The sequence below is a fragment of the Cinclus cinclus genome, chromosome 2 (genome assembly GCF_963662255.1).
Source record: "Cinclus cinclus chromosome 2, bCinCin1.1, whole genome shotgun sequence".
NCBI lineage: Eukaryota > Metazoa > Chordata > Aves > Passeriformes > Cinclidae > Cinclus > Cinclus cinclus.
Genome location: NC_085047.1, coordinates 17912234 through 17933119, shown reverse-complemented (window position 1 = coordinate 17933119; position 20886 = coordinate 17912234). Strand labels below are relative to the sequence as shown.

The 20886-nt window shown below is 39.9% G+C and overlaps 1 protein-coding gene across 1 annotated transcript in view; it reads left to right on the top strand.

Annotated features, from left to right (window-relative positions):
• Window positions 1–20886, top strand: part of BBX (BBX high mobility group box domain containing) — a 57904-nt gene that overhangs the window by 16569 nt on the left and 20449 nt on the right. The window contains exons 5-10 of the mRNA XM_062512099.1: window positions 3678–3758; window positions 5984–6064; window positions 11387–11467; window positions 14789–14869; window positions 17106–18021; window positions 18867–19005. Of these exons, the coding sequence (XP_062368083.1) occupies window positions 3678–3758; window positions 5984–6064; window positions 11387–11467; window positions 14789–14869; window positions 17106–18021; window positions 18867–19005 (1379 nt within the window). The remainder of the gene's footprint in view (window positions 1–3677; window positions 3759–5983; window positions 6065–11386; window positions 11468–14788; window positions 14870–17105; window positions 18022–18866; window positions 19006–20886) is intronic.

Sequence of the window (20886 nt, the reverse complement as noted above, 5' to 3'; positions counted from 1 at the left end):
TTTCAAGTGAGCTGTTTAATCTTCAAGTTGTCAGAAGCCCAGATGTCAAGTAACCAAGTGACCTCCCCAGCAGGAGGATGGGAAGAGGCACAACAGTGATATTTACAAATTTGTTTTGAGGCTTCAGTTGCCATCTCTGTATGTTGTCAGTATGTCCCCATTTTGCAAAGTTTTGTAATAGACTAGAGCATTTCTCTTCTGCTAAGAGAATTTCAGTGTTGGTAGGTGATTGATTCCTAGGCAGCAGCTGGAGTTACTAAGCAGATAGGGCAAGAGAAGCTACAAGACCTTACAGGTAGTCGGCAAAGGACATGGATATGCACTGAGTTTCCTCCTGCATTTTGGATCAGTTTTTTCATTTGCATTTTTCGTCAGTTACACAAAACAGCGGCGTGTGAGCATGTTTTATTGAATACCTGAGCAGAGATGCCGGACGGTCCTGCTCCAGCTGCTGGGGTTGTGCCAGGCAAAGCCTGGTCCTCACGGCTGAAAGCCGGGCGAGCAGCGCTCCTTGCTTGCGCGTTCGCCTCCCTGCTCATCTCCCTTACTCGTCCGTCAGACCCTTTCCTTGCCTTACAGCAGCACCTAGTGGACTCTCTGTAGGTTACTGCCCAGAAATCCCGAAAATCCGGAGCGTCCTCCAAAGCCCGCCTGTCTACCAGCGCTAGCGCCTCGCACCGGTCAGAGCGCGGCTGTGCTGGGGGATTTCCTCCTCCCTTATTCGCTTTAGAGATCGTTTTAGAGCAGATTATGGTAACCTGCAGGGAAAGGAAGGTCTGTGGTTTCCTTCGTTTTGAGAACAAAACGTTGTCTTGCATGTGATGCAGCATCTGTGCAGTGTGAAACAGAAGTGGAACATCTCTCAGTGCAGCTTGAGGGAAGGCTGGGAGGAAGAAAAATGAGAAGAAGTGAGATGTTGAGGACATTTTATTAGAGCAGGAAATGAATTGTACAAAGTGGCATTATCTGTGTATCTTTTCCCTCTTGTTACAAATTTACTTACCACAATCGGGTAGGTCAGTCAATTAAGGCAATTTGTTAATTCATTGACAAGGAATGGGCAAGCAGCACTGGGGATGCGGGGAGTCCGCGCTCCACCAATACGTCCGTCCCACCCATGGTCACTGCCCTTTTTATAGGCAGTTTCTGGTGGGGCCATGTCATGCCTACTGTGCTGGGGTACAAGTCCAAGCAAGCCCAAACATGTTGGCTAGCACTCTAGCAGCAGTGGCTACAAGCTCTCACCTGGGGTCTGGACAAGGCTCAAACGTGTTTTCAGCAAGCAGGTAACAGCACTAACAAGTTTGTTCCTGTTCATACAAGCCCACGTTTCCTTTATATATAAAAAGAGGATACCATTTATAATTATAGTGGCAAAATAATAAAAATACATTAAAAAAAAAAAGCTGACAATTTACAGCAGAGTGATTTAAACAAATATAATGAAATCATTATATTTTCCTGTGTCTCATGTCTATGTTTTGATCAAGTTCAACCTGGCATAGGTTAAAAGTCCTGGAGATAATAAGCTTCCCACAGGTCAAGAATGCTTGAGGAGCAGCGGAGTAGAAGAAACAAGCTGAAACTAGTGCCCTGCCAAGTAAAGGCAACAGCATTAAGTTTTTAAAGAGTACCAGGAACTGATAGGAAAAGCATAGTGGTTCCAACCACGCAATCTCCACTGAGTTACTGAGCACCAGCAATCTGTCCTCTACACGTAAAACTATAGAAAACTGGGCTTCACGCCTCCCACAGCAAGTGATTCTTGTACTACCAGCTGTATAAACTGTGCCCGGCCCCCAGTACATGGCCTCCAAGGCAGGGAGAAAGCTCATCCTGAGTGTCTGACAGTGCCTGTGTTGTTGGGGCTGAGCCAGAATAGCCCCTCTTGGAAGAGCACTGCCACTCCACCATGGTGCTCCTGGGACCCATGGCTCAATGGCTCCAAACTCAGAGCTAAGCAGAATAAGGCAGCTGGTTGAACTGCAGAAAATACGGGAAACAAGTCCAAAATTTGGTTATTCCTTTAAGAATCCCACCAGTGCAGTGGCCTAAAATAGCCAGATGAGTGCTCAGACGTGCCAGCAGCAACCTTACATATACACACCTCTGTAGAGTCTCAGACCTTCAGAGATGGGTCACTCAAAAAGCAGCAAAGTGCTTTCCTGGTGTAGTCCAGACTACTGCTGAGGCACAGACATCTTAAACAGACTGTACAGAAACGTGATAAAAATCAGTAATAAGCATTACATCAGTGAAAAAGGTAGCACAACCTACTAAAAAGGCAGAAGATAGACATTAAATATACATTCTTTGTGGGCCTTTGGGTTGCTGTACTTCTATTGTACACTGATAAAACATCTTGCTCAGTGTTTATTAAATACAGTGGAATTATAGATCACGGGAGTCAGTGTTGCTGGGTTTTATGGCAGGGAAGAAACAAGTTTGTATATGTAAGCAAATGTTCATGTTGGTGTATTTCCCCTCGACCTGTGGATTGCTACATTTGGATTTAGTGTTTCCAGGGGAGTGTGGGTAGCAGATTCCTCAAAGCTAATGCTGCTGTTGCTATTACAGTGCTTCAGGATCTCAGACAAGCAGCAGCAGGGCAAGCTGTATGTGCTGTAGGCCTGCGTGTGCCATGGGGCTTCGTGCTTACTAAGAACAGGTGCCGTCAGTAGCTAAATCTCGTGTGCTTTCACCAAAAAAAGCTATTGATTTACTTGTTTGGTAATGAATAAGAAAAAGCCCCACATTTTTTGAATCTTCTAAATAAACTGGAATTTTCACAGGGAAGACAGTTGGTAGGGAAAAAATTTCTGTCCTGTTACATCTTCTAAAATCTTAAAAAGCCTTCTTACTTTTTTTCTGTTTCTTACAAGCCGTGTTGCATACCTTATTTTTTACTAACAGTACCTCATTTTCCTGAGTTACACATGTAAATCTTTTACACTCCAATGTGACACTTAATGAATATATCATATTTGATAGAATTCCTTTACAAAATAATGCGTGATTAACATATTTCTAGCTAATAAGAATACCATGGCTAAGATTGTGTTAATTCAAATAAGGCTTTTGGTTTTGAACAGTCATTTCTTTGTATTTTGTTTTCAATATAATGACTTTCTTGCACTGCTTCCCAAAAGCACCCCTAAAATATATGTTTAGGTACATGATTTGAGAAATTTTAGGCTTGTGCTACCTTTATCTACTTATTTTCATGCTGTTATAATTGGAGATTATTTTTCTAATTGGTATTCCTGTCATCAACTGTGTCTCCAAAATATTTTTTTACCTTCTCTGTAATCTTACTCAAATTATAGCACTAATTACAGATGTAGCAGTGCTGATAGTATCACCAATACAAGATAGTTACGTGTGTAGTCCAGTATAATCCACTGAGTATTTTATTGAATAAAACTATTCTGATGAGTTCAGAATTATAAAAGGAGAAGAAAACCCTGGTATTTTTGTAGTCTTTCTTCTAAGACAGTTTTCAAATGTATTAAAATAGGTGCTAAATTATCTTTTAATCTATAAATACGATTTAATCTTTCCAACACTGTGAAACATTAGCTTATCCTCCTTCTCTTAAATGGTTTGTTTTGCTCACTGTTGTTTTTAGCTTGAGAGAAACACTTTTGAGGTCTTATTCTGCGTTCTCCTTGTTTCAGGTTTCCTCCAGTACTTGCCAGTCTGATGCATCTAATTCTGCAGAAGCCTGTCAGAAGTCATCATTGTTTCAGTTTGCAGAGGTGAATTTCTTTAAAAAAGGGGTTTTTTTTCTAAGTGCTTCCTTTTAAGAAGCATCCAATGTCTAGCTGAAGGAAAAATCAAATGTCTTTAACTAAAATTGATGCTTTTATTTGTTCCTTCATTCTTGGGTTTATGCTGTTGAATCATTTATCAGGTTGGTCAGATTTGAAGTGCAAGACAGTGTGTTTAGGACCATGGTGAAAACCTAAGTGCAGTAATGGAACTGTGGTTTAAGATGTAATTTGGAAATATGTAATTCCTGCACTTGGCTTTAAACTAGGGCCTTATTAATTAAGGTTTTAATGTGTATTTGGATGTTGCATCTAGTGTGGCTGCTTTAGTCATCAGCTCCATCAAAAATGATTGTAGTTTTTAAATTGCCAAAATTTTCTTCTGGAACCACCAAACAACTCTATGCAAGTGTGCTTTAATTTTGCAGTGTACAATATTTTTGTCAACATTCTCGAGTTACTGCTAGAAGTGCTTCTATGATGTATGTGTTGTTTTTTAATTCAAAGAAAGAAAACAGTTTCATCCAAGTCTTAATGGGTTTCATTGATAGAAATAACTTGACATAAGAGATTGCAAAGAACTCTAACCCTCTGCAAGTATTACTTGTTTCTTGGTATTTTTCCAGCTTTTAAAATAGCTATAATACATGACACAGAAATATTTAGTTGTAGAGATACTGATTTTACAGGGCACTGGGTAGTTTTTAAGTAAGTGTATATGGAAAGAAATTCTGTCTAGTAGGGACCTTTTATTACCTGTATTCACACCAGCTGTGAATCTGACTTGTTTGTCTTTATTATCCATTGCCTTTGCACCTTCATACTCCTTCCTAAAACATCATCTTCAAAAAACTTCTGGAGCAGATACATTGCAATAGCACACAGGAAATGGGACTTCTTTTCAGTTGGGTATTTTAATATTAGCGCACAAGCCCTTGAGTTCCAACTTAAGATCTGAATCGTTCAAATATATTAGAAATAAATTGGAGCACTGATCCTTTATTTCTGATTAAAGGTAATGGCCAGAGTGAAGTAGATAACCTGTAATTAGGTTCTTAAACAGCCTGCTGGCTTTTCTTGTTAGGAAGAGGAAATGCCTGGTGTGCCAGCAAAGAAAAGCAATACTTAGAGCCTTCTTTGACTTGGTTAATTCCAGTATCACTTATGACACTTCTGTGGTAATGATTCAACATCCATCTTCCCATATTTCTGAGATGCTTCTGTGGGTTTATTCTTCCGGTAGAGTAATATCTTATATCGAATTTCACTGCTGAATCTTTTAAAGAGTAAGACAAATACTAACTCACCTGATTGTTTCAGTTCATTTTACAGTGCTGAAGGAGGGAAGTGCCAGACCCGTGTGGTAGTAGGCAGGAATTGTGTGCTGCCACATACTCTGTTGCTTCTCTGGCTTTTCCTCACCTGTTGAAGAAAAATTTTTGTGGGTGCCAGGAAACAAGCTCATGTGCACTGCTAAAACATGTGGTTTAGAAGTAGCTTACTGATGATCAGTAATTAGAAATGCAAATTAGCTCGTCTTATTTTTCCAGGATGTTAAACAGCCTTTAGAGAGGTTGCACCTAACCAGTGCGTGGTAGGTCTGTGTGTCAGTGGCAAAACAATTGATACTTGTACTGAAGTCTAACAGACTTCAGTCTGTTTAGACAGTCTAATTAGACTGTTTAACAGTCTAATTAATCAGAGGTGTCATTTGCAACAAAATTAATTGACACAAGTTAAACAGTATGAAATGCAGTTTACCTTAGTGTGTGGGATAGATCTGGTATCTCAAAATACCTGCACACATTGTGTTCCTGTCCACACTTACCTTCTGTGCTAAGTAGCAATCTGTGCTCTGTCATCACCACCATTCTGCAGCGTCAGGTCTTCCACTGAACTGTGAAATACAATACAGTGTTAAGTATTTGTTGCTAACCCTTCTTTGACGTATCAGCAGGCAAATAAAAGCCCTTCAAATGAAGCCTGTTTTGTTGATCTAGGAAAGATTTTATTTCTGAAAAATAATTCAGGATTACTGTTTCACAGATCACCTGTTTATGTGTTTCCTGGAAAGCAGATACTGTTTGTTCTAAGGGTGTGCATGCTCTGGAGTACCAGGAGTCTGTTTATGACAGAGTATAAATATTGCATATTGAAGTGTGATACTGAAACTGAAGAGTTAGGTAATACAAGCATAATTGTTTTCCTGACAGATCTCTTCCAACACATCACAGCCTGGAGTCCTGGGGGCAGTAAAACAAACGGAGGAGTCTGCATTGTTCCAGTTTGCTGAGGTATAATGGCTGAATGTGGTGGGGGAGGATGGAAGGAGGCAGGGAACTGTAAGAGTTGTCATTGAATGGCTAAGCACCCTGTCTTATCAGGGATTCCCATCAGGAGATGTGTCCTGACAGCATTGTGTTAATAAAACCATGGGGTGAATAGCCAGTGATGGGATGAGGTGTTAGCCAGTTCTACCAGCTGAGAGATGTTAGGCTTGTGAACATTACCTAGCCTTCCATAACCAAAGGATCACTGCAGCCTTGCTATCCAAATGACCTTTTAATTTACATCTAGGACAGCAGCAATTAAAAGACACTCTGAAATGACACTGTGCACTGCCTATGGAAGAGGCTGCTGCAGGGCAGAATGGTGACTGCCCTAGAGGCAGGAATCATTTGAAGAATCCTTGCAAGGGAAGCTTCTCACAATGGCTACAGGGATATTTGACAGCATCCTTAGGTGATGACTTATCAAACCTATCAGTTTCCCATAAGTATGCAGCGTTTCTGCCTTCCTCCAAGTATTGAAGATTTGAAGTTTGTGAAATGCTGCTTTTAGCTAAAATTTCTTTTTCCATGTGTTGAACTTGACTCTGTGAATCGACTTTCCACGCATACTGTTATTGCCCATTTGAGGGAGTCTGATACTGCTTGCAGAATCAGTTAAGCCACGGGTTCATGTGGTGTGTGCCTGAAAAGGCTGGGATTGGAGCTGGTGTATTGCAGAGGAGCATAAAGGGATTAAAAGATAATCTGTTTGTTATTCTTTGTGTTTACAGAGGTTTGGCTACATACACACTTCCTTCTGTGAAATGTTGAGCTAATTGTCTACTAGGTGTTCTTAGCTTGGCTAGAATGGACCTTGGTGTTTTTCTTAGGAGGCCCAAGGAAGATGAATCAATTTACTGATTCAGGTGCCAGAAAATATCTGGTACAAACACCCCTGTGAAAGATACAATAAAGTTAATATCTCTAATCATGAAGGCGTTTTTATATGTACCACATTTTTGAAAGGTAGAAGTCAATTTGCAAAGCTCTTTTGAGGAAATTAGTAGAATTGAGCAGGATGAAACTGTGTGCTGAAGCCAGACTTTTAAACCAAGTTAAAAGATACAAACTGGAGAACATTTCTTGTTAATTTTATTGCAAAATACTGGAATAATACTGTGAGTCTGCTAACTTAGTTGCAGAAATCTCAGTAATTCTGGATATCTGCAGAGTTGAATGTGTTGCATTTAGTACAACGTTCTTAAATTGTCACATAAAACCTGGCTTATCCATACTCAGAACTTCACTGAACCTAAAATTATTTCCTCTCCTAATTGGGCAAACGAAATGACAAACCTGGAAATTGTCATACAGATGTGAGTGCATTGAGTAGCATTCCACTGTGCTGAGTGAGCTCCTTCGAGGCATTGGAGTGCACATATGAATTATCAAATGTTAGGTAGGTGCTTAGAAAGAGGTGCTTAGAAAGTTAAATAGGATTTACTGAGGGCAGTTTTAGAGTCAGGGTTAATCCACTTTTCTTGTAAAAATATTTAAATGTGTGTGCAGTCTGGAGGGATTGGTTTTGTCCTGTGGCTGGAAATAGGAGACAGAAATCTGGAAAAGAGAAACAAAAAAACCCCAAAATTTTAAAAACCCACCCTGTTAGCCATGGTTATTCTTCCTGTAAAACTTTTAACAGTGATGAACATAATTTTTTATCTATAGCAGTAGAGAAATGGCATTTTTCTAAGCTTGTAGCCTGATGATTTAATTTAGGGTGCTACTGGGGAAAGTATTGAGCATGTTACAGAACCTCTTTAAGCTTTCTCCCCTGCTACTAAAGCTGCTTGTGCTCTTTCAGCTATAAGAGCTTTCATTTGCACAGGCTGTCTTTGTCAAATTTGGCAAAAGTCCTATTCCTTACTGTGCCACTTCTTATTGCATCTTGTCTATATGAACACATTACTGCATTTAGTGAGCTAAATTATGGCAAGTAATTTGCAGTGGGCTGCTGTCAGCAATGTACAGTGCTAAAAAAGAAGAAAGAGAGGGAGAGAAAGTAGTTATTTAACCAGTAGCCAAGTAGACCTGTGAAGAAATGTGAAGTGTGCTTTGGTCTGATGTGCCTGGAGACTTCTGGCAGCCATCCCAGCTCAGTTTTGGTTCTGGCTGGGTGTTCCTCATATGTTGCCTTTCTCTTCACCGCCTTTGCAGCAGGGTGAGTAAGAGTGCCTCTTTGTGAAGACAGTGATCCCATTGAGTAGGTTTGTCATTTAAAACAGACACCTTTACCCCAGGAGTACAAGTGCCCTGTCGCTCAGAAACGGCTCATTATGTGTAGAGTAGCATGGGATTCTTTTTTCTTTGCAGCCTCAGTTGGTCTTTCATATGGTTGTCTAGCCCAAGTGCTATAGTTGTCAATTAAAGCTGCTCAGGATATGGCTAATGAGGCCTGCCCAGTGACTTGCCACAGCAGGTGATGAAAATCCTGGGAGCAAGACTTCATTTGGTCCTGTGGGTGCCCAGGAAAGTGCCTTGGAGGTCTTCAAAGATGATGTGACATCTTCATAAGAGCTTTGTGAAGTTTGAACTGTTGTCAAGTTACACTTTTGGATTTCTCATGCTGCTTTGACCTTGCAAGTAGTTGGCCCTACTTTAGTCCTTCTCATTTGATCCTTTATGGCAAGGATGTGATTTCTGAGCAGTGGGCTGTGTTCCTGAGGGCCGTGGCTGTTTGCAGGCTGTCTGCTCACGGGGGGCTGGTCACTGTCCCCTTCCTTGCCATGAGAGGGAAGCAGAACAGATAGGACCCCTTGCTCTCTTGGTCTTAGTGAATCTGAGTTTGGCAAATGTGAACAGATGGTGGTGATTGCTTCCTTGAAAGGAAGGATGAGTACCTCTTGGATTTACTTTCCTAAACTCTTATTCATTATTAAAGAAAAGGCTTCTGGGGTTTGGAAGCAAAAACATTGCTAGTTCAGCCATCTTAAAAGAAAACGAATCCACAACCAACAAACTCTTTGCTTTCAGCAGCTTTCCTAATTTTTTTTTCCCCCCAAGTGATTTAATTAAAACAAAAATAAAAGTTGCACGTAGCAAGGTGGTTTTTTTTTTTTTCAGTTCAGTATATTATTATCATCTAAGAAGAAAAGCATACCTGAGGATGATTTTGTCCCAGCTTTTTGTCACTTTGAGATTATTTGCTCTTGATTTATTTCTGTGCGGAACAGGAAGTTTGAATCCAAAACTTCTGGTCAAAATGCTTTGAAATTGGGAGTGTAAAATCTAGTGAGTGTTTTCTCTTCCAGCTTTCCCATATGTAAAGCTGTAATCTTCCCAGGTAAAAACAAATGTATTTGCTGTTTGCCCATATACTGAAATTATTAAATGTTTGTGTTGAAATGAAATGCCTATTTTAGGAGGAACATGCAAAATTAGTACCATGCTTCTTTTGAAAACTCAAATGTAATATAGTAGCTAAAATCCCACCTGTACTGTAATAAAAGACAGTAACTTGATCCTAATGATACTCCAGTTAACCCTCTGCCTAAGTAAAGGGCTGTTTTAAAGGAATGGGGTCTGTAATCTCACTGAGACCTGATTGATCAGCTATTCTTTTCCTTCTGATGTTTGCCCAGTAACTTCATCAGAACTAATTATACACTTGAGTCACTTGCTGTTCGTTTTCTTAAGTCTTGTAAGATCATTTATTTTTCTGGTATGGACCGTTTGCTTCCTCTCTTAGTACTATAGAGATCTCACATTTTGTTAGTAATGGCTATTGTCTTGTCAGAATTTGTTTACTTTTTCCTCAATTTCTGCTTCAGGAGGCAAGATACGCCTGTATGTTCCCAAGTTATAATTCAATGTGTGTGGGTGTTCTTCTGTCCTTTTTCTGCCATTCATATTGTGCTGAAAAAAATCATTAAAATGAATATTTGTTATAATAGGAAGATACCATCTTTCTATGAGACCATCTTCCTCTAAGTGCAGTGTACAAGATCACTTATTTAAGTGGGGCCCTGACCAGGTTCACCGAACTGTCTCAAAGCAAAACTAGGATGTTGAGATATTTCAGTTTAATATTAAAAATTTCTATGAGTCCACATTTGAGTATTAGTCATTACATTTTTTAATAGCTTTAAGTGAAATGGATGTCCTGGATTGGCGGAGGAGGATGCTGTGGGGAGTGTAATAATAAATTCTTTGATAGGTAATTGAAAGATACATTCTTCAAATAATCTAGTTGAAAATAAAGAATTAATTTCAAGGAGAATCACAATCATTTTTTGCATCTGGAATATCATAGAACCATAGAATTGCTTGACTTGGAAGGAACCTTAAAGGTCATCTCATTCCAATGCCCCTGCCACATGAAGGTACACCTTCTACTCAATGAGGTTTCTCAAAACCCCATCCGTCCTGGCCCCGAACTCCAGCCTCTCTGGGCCACCTGTTCCAGTGTCTCACCAGCCTCTGAGTTCAAAATTTTTTGGTAAAATCTGCTGTAAACCTGCCCTCTTTCAGCTTAAAATCATCATCCTGTCACTACCTGCCTAATCATGGTCCCAAGTGTGATTTTTGTGGTGAGGGAGATACCACAGAAATACTGTTGATTTTGTCCCAAGGCTTTTAAAGGCTTCCAGGTTAAATACTACCATGCAATGCTATGCCAAAAAAGTCACATATCAGAAATAATAATTGTTGTATTTCCGAATTCATAATGCTGCACTGGAAAGCAGGTCTGAAAAACTTGGATGTAAAAGCAATTCCCTAAAGTGGTAATGATAAGTTATTTACTCACCACAAGTACTGGCACACCAACAGCTCTTTGGAAGGCTAGATTTGATCTCCAGACATAGGTCTTATTTAGTTTTTCATAACTAAAGTGAAGGAAGAACTGCCCATGAGGACAGATGGTCCTCTTCTATGTCCAAATAATGGGCAATACTGCCCAGACCTTCTGTGAGAATTTTATTTAACTTTTGCAACTAATAGTGCATATTTTTAAGCAACTGATATGATTTGTTCACTTGGACATGTAAAACAGATGTAAAACACACAGCATTACAAAATACTACCTGTGAACAGTACAAACATAGTATCCATGAGTATAATCTGAGGAAGGAAAGTTCTATTTGCTTGTATTCTCCTGTTTTCTACATGTCTGTGAAGTATTTTTTTGGGTGGGGTTGCCTATCTGAAGTAGGGCCTTTTGCCAGAAAGAGCTGAAAGTAACTGATTTAACTAATCTCTTATTTTCCACCCTTCTTCTTCTTCCTTCCTTTCTGTCTTTCTTGCGTGCCACTGAAATATTTTCTCCTCTGTTCATTTGTAACCTAGATCTCATCAAATACTTCCCAGTTGCCAAGTCCCGAGCCAGTAAAGCACTGTGGGAAGTCGGCACTCTTCCAGTTGGCAGAGGTAAAGTTATACCCAGTAGTGTCAGTAGGGGAGGACGTGTATAACTTCTCCACAAAAAAAGTATGAATTGTTTAACATTTGCTCTAGTATGAAATTTGGTATTTCCAGAAACATAGATCAGTAAATAATGACATCAAGAGAAGTAGGCAGTGGCTGTGGTCCCAGGGACCTAGTCTTTTAGATGCTTGTGAATGTGTATATTTTCTTACAGACAACACAGAGTTGCGCTTCTTTTTAGGAAAATTAACTGTATAATTGTAATAAAAGTAATGCTCAGGAGAAGAGCAAAGACTGAAGATAACAGTATTCTTCTTAATGAGGAGCTGGATATCAGGATTAAAACAATAAAGCTTAAGTTATAATGATTGGAAGGTGCATTTCTGAATTGGGGACTGAGAACAGGAAAAGAAAAGTAGACTTTGAGGTCATCAGGAATCTGTATGAAGAGTTAGAAGTTGATGCAGTGTATTAAGTTCTGAAATTGACAGCTGTCAGCAGCAATCAAGAATACTGGATCAGGTTTTCTCAAAGTCCTAGAAATTCTCTCTGAGCTTTAAATACAACCTTGAAGAGGTCTCCTCTTTGATATGGATGATTTACTCAAAAATCTCTGAGGTTTGATGTTCAAATGCTATTCTTTGTGATGACTGAAAGATGAAGATTCGTGCTGTATTCCAGACAAGGAAGGGCGTATGCTAGCGCATTACTTGTACGCTTTTATTTGTTTTGTTTTATTTTGTTTGTTTGTTGGTTTTTGTTTTTTGTTTTTGGGGTTTTTTTGTGGTGCTTTAGTTTTTTATTTCAAATTCACATCCTATTTCTGCAAGGAAAATAGTCCTCTGGATCCTATCTACTTGCAGCCAGCCTTATGTTCTTGCTGGTGAGGTCAGTCCCTCTCAGGAAAAAGGCAGAGGTTGGAAGCATTGAAATCAAAATATTTAATGTCTTGTTCTATGGATAGTCTTGCAAGACTGTGGCTTTATAGGAACTTACATGAGTGGAAGAAAATATGCCTTACTGTACAGGCAGTGTCTGGCAGTAGCAGAATTTGTGGCTATGTGCTCTATTGCCAGCACTGCCTGTGCAAGGGTGATTACACCTTAATGTGATCAGTGATCCATAAGGGTATTTGGCTGTTGCAGCTCTGGGACGGCAGAAGGGCTGGTAGTATTTACTCAGGAACATCAGGAGTTTTTAATATGGCCTCTAACAGGACAGCAGCAAGCTGACTAGTGCTGTTCTGGAGTAAGGCTTATTGCCAAGTACAGCCTGATTTTTAAAAGTCAGCATTAGAAGTTGTGATGTGACTGTGAAGCTTGTGAAGCCCTAATTTAGTAGAAGGACAGATGCTTGTCCACAGGAGTGCACAGTTTGTACTGCAGGTGGCAGAAAAAGTGAAGCTAAGTCTGGCAGCATGACGTTGTTTGTTGGACAGGTTTCCGTGATCTCTCACTGATTGCTCAGGTGGATTCTTGCAAGCCTAATTTAATACACAAAGTAGATGTTAAAGGCTGTGATTCAAACAGGGAAAAACACAGCAGATGTGCTAGGCACATCCTCCATGTCTCTAGGTCTTGTAGGATGTCAGTGCTACTGATTTTTTTTCTTATTTTTTTTCCCCAGTTTTGGAGATCTCTAATGTTGGATCATAGTTGGATAAATGATATGTGAGAGATTCAGCTTAAGTTTTCAGATAGCAGTTCAGGATCTGGTTTGGAGCGTCCCAGATAAACCATAATCACTTCCAGAGTGTTTTAGGTTTGCAAGTGGATTTGGCAGACAGCTGTGCTAAGCTGTTTTAACTCCAAACTGCAGATGCTGTGCACTGGAGGGGACTGGACTACTGTTTCAATGCTGTTGGCATGGCAAGTTTCTGGTTCATGGGAGCCTGTCTTCTTCAGCATACCACACTGCTCTGCTCCTCCTCCATCTCTTTGCTCTGTAGATTAAACAATTTTATCTTCTTTTTTCCTCCCTCTCTCCCATCCCTTCCTTTTTAATATTTCACAATATTTCACAGATGGTGATTAAAATAAAATGTAGGAGGGATTTAAATTATTTCCTAAAAATTCTGAGAATTTCTAAGTTTCTAGGAATGGTTGGAGCAGCCACTCTGCATTCTGAAGCCTGGGAGGCTTTTGCTGTTCAGCTCTGCTGAGTCCTTTGCTCTGTTTTTAGCCTTCAGTGTGGAGTGAAGGGAGGCAGTATGGGAATGGAGCATCACCTCATAAAGGCAAGGAGGCCACTTCACAGCACTAACAGCACTTGGCTGTGAGCAGCATGTGGAGGTTTGAGCTCTAATGGTCAGAGCTTGGGAGGTGCTGTGAAGAGCTGCACCTTCCAGATGTAGAGACAGTGTTATTTTTTGTTTATTTCCTTTATGGCAGTGACAAGCCAAGTTCTGTGATTGACTTTGTCGGCCCTTACTCATTGAGAGCAACGACAACTGAGTCTGTGGGCATAGGGAGAGCCAAAAGGGTGTAAATACTTCAGTTTCCTAGTCCCTTATAACTTCACTTTCTTATGCAGCCTAAAGAAGGAGCCTGGTCAGAGATGATGGGATATGTCCTTAAAAATACAACATTTTCTTCATGCTAGTGGCCAATCCTGATACTTCAGATTAGTTTAGAAAGAGATAATTTCTTTGCACCTGGCTCAAAACTGATGCAAAATGCTCTAAAGTACTGAAGAGGCCTGATACAGGAAAAATATTCTGGAGGATAATCAGCTACATGCTTGCATGACAGCCTCCTTTTACTCTGAGGAGTACTAAAGATTACCAAAGGTTTGAGGGCTCCTACTTAACTTTGGGTTCAGAGCATCTCTTTTATATGAGTCCTTTTATATGAGGATACCAAAAAAGCAGTACCATAGCCTGAAAGGAATAGACTCCTTAACCTGTGATAATGAAATTAAATAATTAAAAACTTAGGAATTCAATGTCCTGCTAAGTGTTTAAAAATATCACCAGTTAGTTGGGTTGCATGCTGGTACAGATTGTTGCTTAACTGCTGGAGCCTGTTCCTGTGTGAGAGAGCATGTGTTTCAGTTCATCCTGTTCCTCAAAGGGAGTCCTTACAAGAAATACCCAAATCTGCAAGTATCATTTGGCGCACAGTGCCATTATCCACCAGAGCAATGTTGGAGTGGGCTTTTATTCAGACCAGCATGCACAGGTCTGCTCTTCTATTTCAGTATATAATCTTATGAATTAATTTTGGGAAGGAGGCAAAACAATCCATTCAAAAACTGTGTCATAAATATAAAGGAATTAGTAGTGATAAAATAATGTTTTTTTTGTGTTGAATTTTCTCTCCATAGATTTCTTCAAGTACATCTCGTTCAGGGTCTTCTGATTTAACGAAACAGTGTGGAACATCAGCTTTATTTCAGCTGGCAGAGGTAATACTAAAACACTGGTGTCTAATTGCCCCAGGTGCAATGGGGTGGAGAAGTTAAAGCTATTTATTGCTGAAGTCTGCAAGGCAGAACAGTGATACAGTTATAATTGCACTGCTGCTTGTGGAAACCATAAATTAACATGGCTCAGATGCCACAAGTCAAGATTTCCCCAGATCAGCCATCAGCTTAGGGGTTTCTATGAGATGGCGCAGCTGAGAACTACCACCAGTTCCTGGTGGCAAAGGGACTTTACAATTGAATTTGATTCAATTTCTTGGTTTAGTCTTTCAGATTTTAGGGTTTGGCTGAGGGACACAAATAGTTGAGAGAGAGGACTGAATGACTCTCCTATCAAATTCAGGCATTGCCATTACAAATTCATGTTAATGGTCATGCACTGCTTTTATTAATTTTTGTTTTTTATGTCCATTTTTTTTAGGTGAGCTAACAGGTCAGTAACTTCCTATAGAAGGTCTGCTGTGATACTCTCAGCAGATCTTCCTTCTTGGGAGCAGTTAAAACAAATGGCACTTTATTGAAATTTTGCCTTTATTTTGTTTCTAAATACTTTCTTAAGCTTTCACAGTCTTGAATATTGTTTAATTGCAAGTTTAATGCTGCCAAGACAGAAGTCACTTTTTTGGTAGCCACATCTATAACTCTGTACTACTGGATACTGCAGAAGAAGAAAACATATAAAAGGAAAGAATCAATTGACATGGGGATGTATGCTGAATTGGCAAACTATTCTTAGTCCAGTGAGCTCCATATTAAAGACTGATCTTTAGCTTTTGAAAATCACAGGCTGGGCTTAACATTGCCAGTGTAGTAAAAGAGTCATGGGAGTACCTTTGTACCAAGAACCCATGTCAACATAGTTGTGGAGTTCTTGTTTGCCTAGTCTGACCTGCTTCCCAATAGATACTGTGTGTTGCCCAAGCTCTGGTGCTTTACAGTGCTCAGCCTGGCTTGTCCTGAACCAGATCAGTAGTTTCTACCCTGCGCAGCAAGAATTTTCAAAACTTGTTACAAAACCATCCGAGTCATTGGTGTTATGTTATAAATTGGTATGAGAGTCTTACTTAGTTTGCAAAGGAAAAAAAAAAAAGCCTTGCCAATCTGACAACTCTAAAACGGACTTAAAGAGAACCCAGTGTTCTGGGGGAGGTACATCCATACTGACCACATGGCCTGTGGGCTGAGCTGCAGGAACTTTCTGATGTCTGATTCAAAGCAAGCCTCTTCCATGCGGTTTTGCTCCAGGTGACTGGTTGACATTTGTTCTAAAAACAAAACTGCACTAGGAATTCAGCTTGGGGCTTTGAGAGGGGACAGTAAGAACAAAGCATGTCTTCTCTAGGGCAGTTGGCTGGTGCTGTGAAGGACTACCTTCTGTAGAGGTGTTCCACATAACTTACAGGTGATCCAAAACAGAGAGGATCTCCCAAGTCAGTGCTGCAGCAACATGGCAGTTTGAGGACCTTCTGACAGATCTTTTTTTGAATATCAGTGTTCCTCAGGTAGTGTAAGGATTTTGGTTTCCATCAGTGTTATCTCCAGGAGGAGATAACCATGGCAACCACTGCTGCTTTGCAGTTTTTTGCAAAATAAGTCTGTGACATGAGAAGAAAGATTTGGAAGGCTTTTGTACTACCTTCCAAATTATTTCTTACATTCAAGTAAAAGAAAATAATCCCAATTAGTGAGATTCAGTGAACATTGTTTCCCTCCCTCCTTCAAGGCCGTTTGGAAAATGGAGAAAGGAATTGTATGAGGGACATTTGAAAGTTGAAGGGGGAATGGATGTGAGATTTCAAATAGCTTGTCTGTGGCAGTAGTCAGAGATAACTCTGTCCTGTTGCATTTCAGATATTCTGAAAATCTATCTACCACTGGGTTTCCAGATTATATAAAGAACCTTAAAGGAAACACCACTGAGATCAGTTGGAGGATTTTTCTATTAGGGCAATAAAACCCACCAGCCTTATTCTAGCACTTAGCCCTCATCCCATTGCATCAATTTCAGCAGGGCTTCAGCCTGTTTTTCAGTACTATGCTGTAGTACTGAAAATATAAAGTAAATAAAAAAACAATTAGTAAATTTAATAAAAAATACAGTTTGCTTTCCTAAACTAAAATGCAAGAAGGATTCCCTGTTTAATGCTCCTGTTAGTATAAGTAAGTAATGTTAACAGGTGATGTTTGTTTCATGGCACTGTTTTTAAATTTATTTTAGATGTGCCTTGCTTCAGAAGGGGTAAAAGTGAAAGAACCTGGGAAAACAAAAGTGGAAGCACTGGAAGATGAGGAAGGGGACATTTCGGAGGACATGGAAGTAGAACTGGAGAAAACAACAGTAAAAGACTCCAGTAAAGGAAAAGTAGAGCAATTGGAGATAGAGAAAATGCAAAACCCAAATGAAACAAAAGCTGAGGAATCAGAAACTGCAAAGTGCAGAGATTTTACAAGTCTTGCAATGGAAAACAGTCCTTTTGAGAGAAAGGATAACACAAAGGATCACATGTGCCGTTCTCCAGAGCTTTTCATGAGTGACATGACTATCCTTGGGCTAAAGCCGGAAAAGATAAAGAAGAAAAAGAAAAAAAATAAGCTGGACCGGCACACAAATGAAAAATCCACCCCCAAGAAATCTTGTAAAAAGAGGCAGTCCTCTGAGTCGGACATTGAAAGTGTAATGTACACAATTGAAGCTGTGGCCAAGGGGGACTGGGGTGCTGAGAGACTTGCGGATACTCCCCGCAAAAAAAACCGCCCTGGCTCAAATGTGAAGGGAGGCATGTTGGATACAAAATCACCAAAGAAAAAAGTGAAATCGAAAGAGAAGAAAACATCAAAGGAGAAACTGATGGAGACCACCAAAGAATCAAAGCCTCCCGATTTCCTTAGTATTGAAACCAGCAAGGAAGTACCGTGTGAGGCTTCTGATAATATTAAAGTGGAACCACTGATCCCAACAGAGGAGGTGGTACCCCAAAGCTTACCAGAACAGGTCAAAACTGAGGACAGTGACTGTGTTAAAAAGATAGAAACCTGTGGCTCCAGGAAGTCTGAGAGATCTTGCAAAGGTGCTCTTTATAAAACTCTGGTGTCAGAGGGCATGCTCACATCTCTGCGTGCTAATGTGGACAGAGGTGGGTGGCTTTGACTGTTTTGTTTACATGCACTGCAAAAGCCTGCCTGGAGTGGGAGGAAAAGCAAAAGTCCATCTTTAAGCTGGAGTTAGAGCAGTGTGCAGTGGGAATGTTGTGTCTCGCCACCTGAGATGCTAGGGACAGGTGGAGTGGCTGGACTCCATGTTCCAGGGCAGGTCTTTTCAAGTCTTGCAGTCTGTGTTCCTGCGTACTTCACAAACTCCTAACTGCTCTATTTTTGTCTCTCATGATCTGATTTTTAACTCCTTGACTGAAGGCTTTGTTGTTTAATTTGTCAGCCTGCTGATAGATGCGTGCAGGACTTGTGATGTATGTAACCCCAAACAATTACCTTGTTTCTGTATAAACAACTCTTGTGGTTATGAGCATAATTCTCAATCCTGCAAGAAGCAGATGTGTTCTGGTTTTGCTTTGGTTGTTTTGCTTTAGGCAGTAAGTGAGAACCCTTTATCATGTGGAAGGACAAATTTGGGATGATGTCTGGAAATGTATTTTTCCATCTGATAGATTAATATGTGTAATTAGAACAGTCAGAAAAGAAAAAAAGATATTTGTTATTTCTCAAAGCTTATTACTGTGTATCTCTTCATATCTTTCTTCTTTATACCTTAAGAGATCCTGAGTTTTGAGGTAGTCCAGGAAAAGACTGGACAAGGGATGCAGAATAGTTGCCAGTATCATCATTGCCCAGTTTAAAATGAAAAATGGTTTGTAACTACCTTCAAGGTCAGGCTTCGTAAGTTGCAGTACAAGTTTCTTCTGACTCTACTTGATTTTGGAACATTTTTCTAAAGATGAGAAACAATTTTCTGCCTTCATCACAGGAAAAAGAAGCTCAGGAAAAGGTAATTCCTCAGATCATGAAGGATGCTGGAATGAAGAAATCTGGGCCTTTTCCCCAAGTGGGACAAGTGGGAACAAAAAACTGAAAAAGACTAAGCCAAAGGAAGAGTTTGTTTTTGGGTAAGTTGTGGCTTAACACTGTTTGATGTTTTAGTTAGGTCAGCCTAATAATTTAAGAGTGAGTCCTCCTCACTGCAGCTAAGTGAACCGCATCTAACACACAAATAATCACAGTTCCTAAAATTAAAAACCCTGTTGGACTGTCATGCTCTAAATACCTGTCATTTTTATAGCAAAGTAATTCCTTTGAGATCTTTCCTGGTGTACACCACCGTAAGTGAATTTGAATGATGTTATTTGCTCAATTCTAAACAAATCACACAGTATTCACCTGCTCAAAAAGTGGTGAGGAGGGCTACTTACGTTTTCAGAGCACTTTGCAAGCACTACTTAAAGTTCTGTGTATGTGTTCAATCATAAACCAGATTAGACTAGAAAGAATAGATCTCTTTGCCCACTTGGAGAGATTGTTGCAGAGGAATAATAAACAATGTTCTTATATTGGCAAATAATTATGATAAACGTGTTCAGAGAAAAGATATTTAAGCTGTTTATGTCCACCATGATGAAATTAAATATATCTTAAAAACAATTAATGAGTATAGATGCATTAAAATTTAGCAAGGGTGCACAGAATTACTTTTCTAGTATACAAGTAATGATTTTTTTAGGAGTATTACAGATTTACGTAGCTGCAGGTGCCATAGTTAAATCTGGGTAGCCACTCATATTTGCAAGTTCTTGAAGATGGGAAAATGAATTTAAAAGGGGGAGATTTTCCGTATGTTATGCTTAAAATTATAATATGTTTGGTTTTGCAAGTTTGCAGTACCCTTTTTACCACCTAGTGTATGTGACATCTAGTTGCAGCTCACTTTCAGCAAAGATACTAAATCAATGGGAATCCCCAAGTCTTGTTTATTGGAATAGGCAAGAAAAATTAGTCAAGAACAAATGGAACACTTTGTATTTTTAGAACTTTATGTAAGTTTTGGAAATATTTTTAAGTTGAAAGATTGAAAACTTTTCACACATAATGGTGGGAAAACTGATCACATCTTATAGCATTATAAAAAGGAGTTGTAAATTATTTATTCAAAGTAGCTAGGAAAATTGTGTAAATCATTCATTCAATGCTGTTTTACCCTCAGTAGCTGGCTGGAGGAGGAAATACATATTTTCCATTCTCTCATCTTCATTCAGTTGCTTCATTAATGAGTAGTATTTAGTGAACTCTGTAAAGACAGAATTAAGAATTTGTGAAACATAAGTGCTGGAGAAGGTATCCTGAATCCCTTTTCATTTCATTACCTGATATTCTGGCTACTTGAAGGGCTGGTTCTACCTCTACCTGCTCCACTTAACTCCCTCTGCTTCCTTCAACATCACATTTCAGCCTCATTTTGTATGTGTGGTGGTGAAAGGGTCCTCACCCCTTCAGAATTGCATCATTTTCCATGTCCTCTTGCCTTCCCCATCAGTAGCTTCCCTCATTTTCCTGATGGTCTGGGTCAGATGTGCATTCCCCACAGACAGCCCATTCCTTTGCCAAGCAGGACTCTACTGGCTTTTATCTCCTGGCAGGACTAGGGCGTGCAGCATGAACACCTCAGCTCAGCTACACGTGTCGAACCAGGCTTCTGAGAGGCTCTTAAAATTCATGACAGTGTGGATGATTTTTATGTCTTTAAATAATTAATCGCTGACATAGAGATAGCAGCCTTCCACACTGCCTGCATGTCACACAAGTTACAGTTTGCTAGCCAGGATGGCAGCTCATCCCCTGTCAAATGAGGTTTGGCCTTCCCAATTAGAGCTGCAGCCCCTCACATGCCTGTGGGGCAGGAGCTGCAGGTGGTGGGAACAGACAGTGGGAGAGGAGCTGATTTGGAGGATGACATTGCATGACAGCTGTCAGAGCAGAAAATGGGTGGTTTTGTG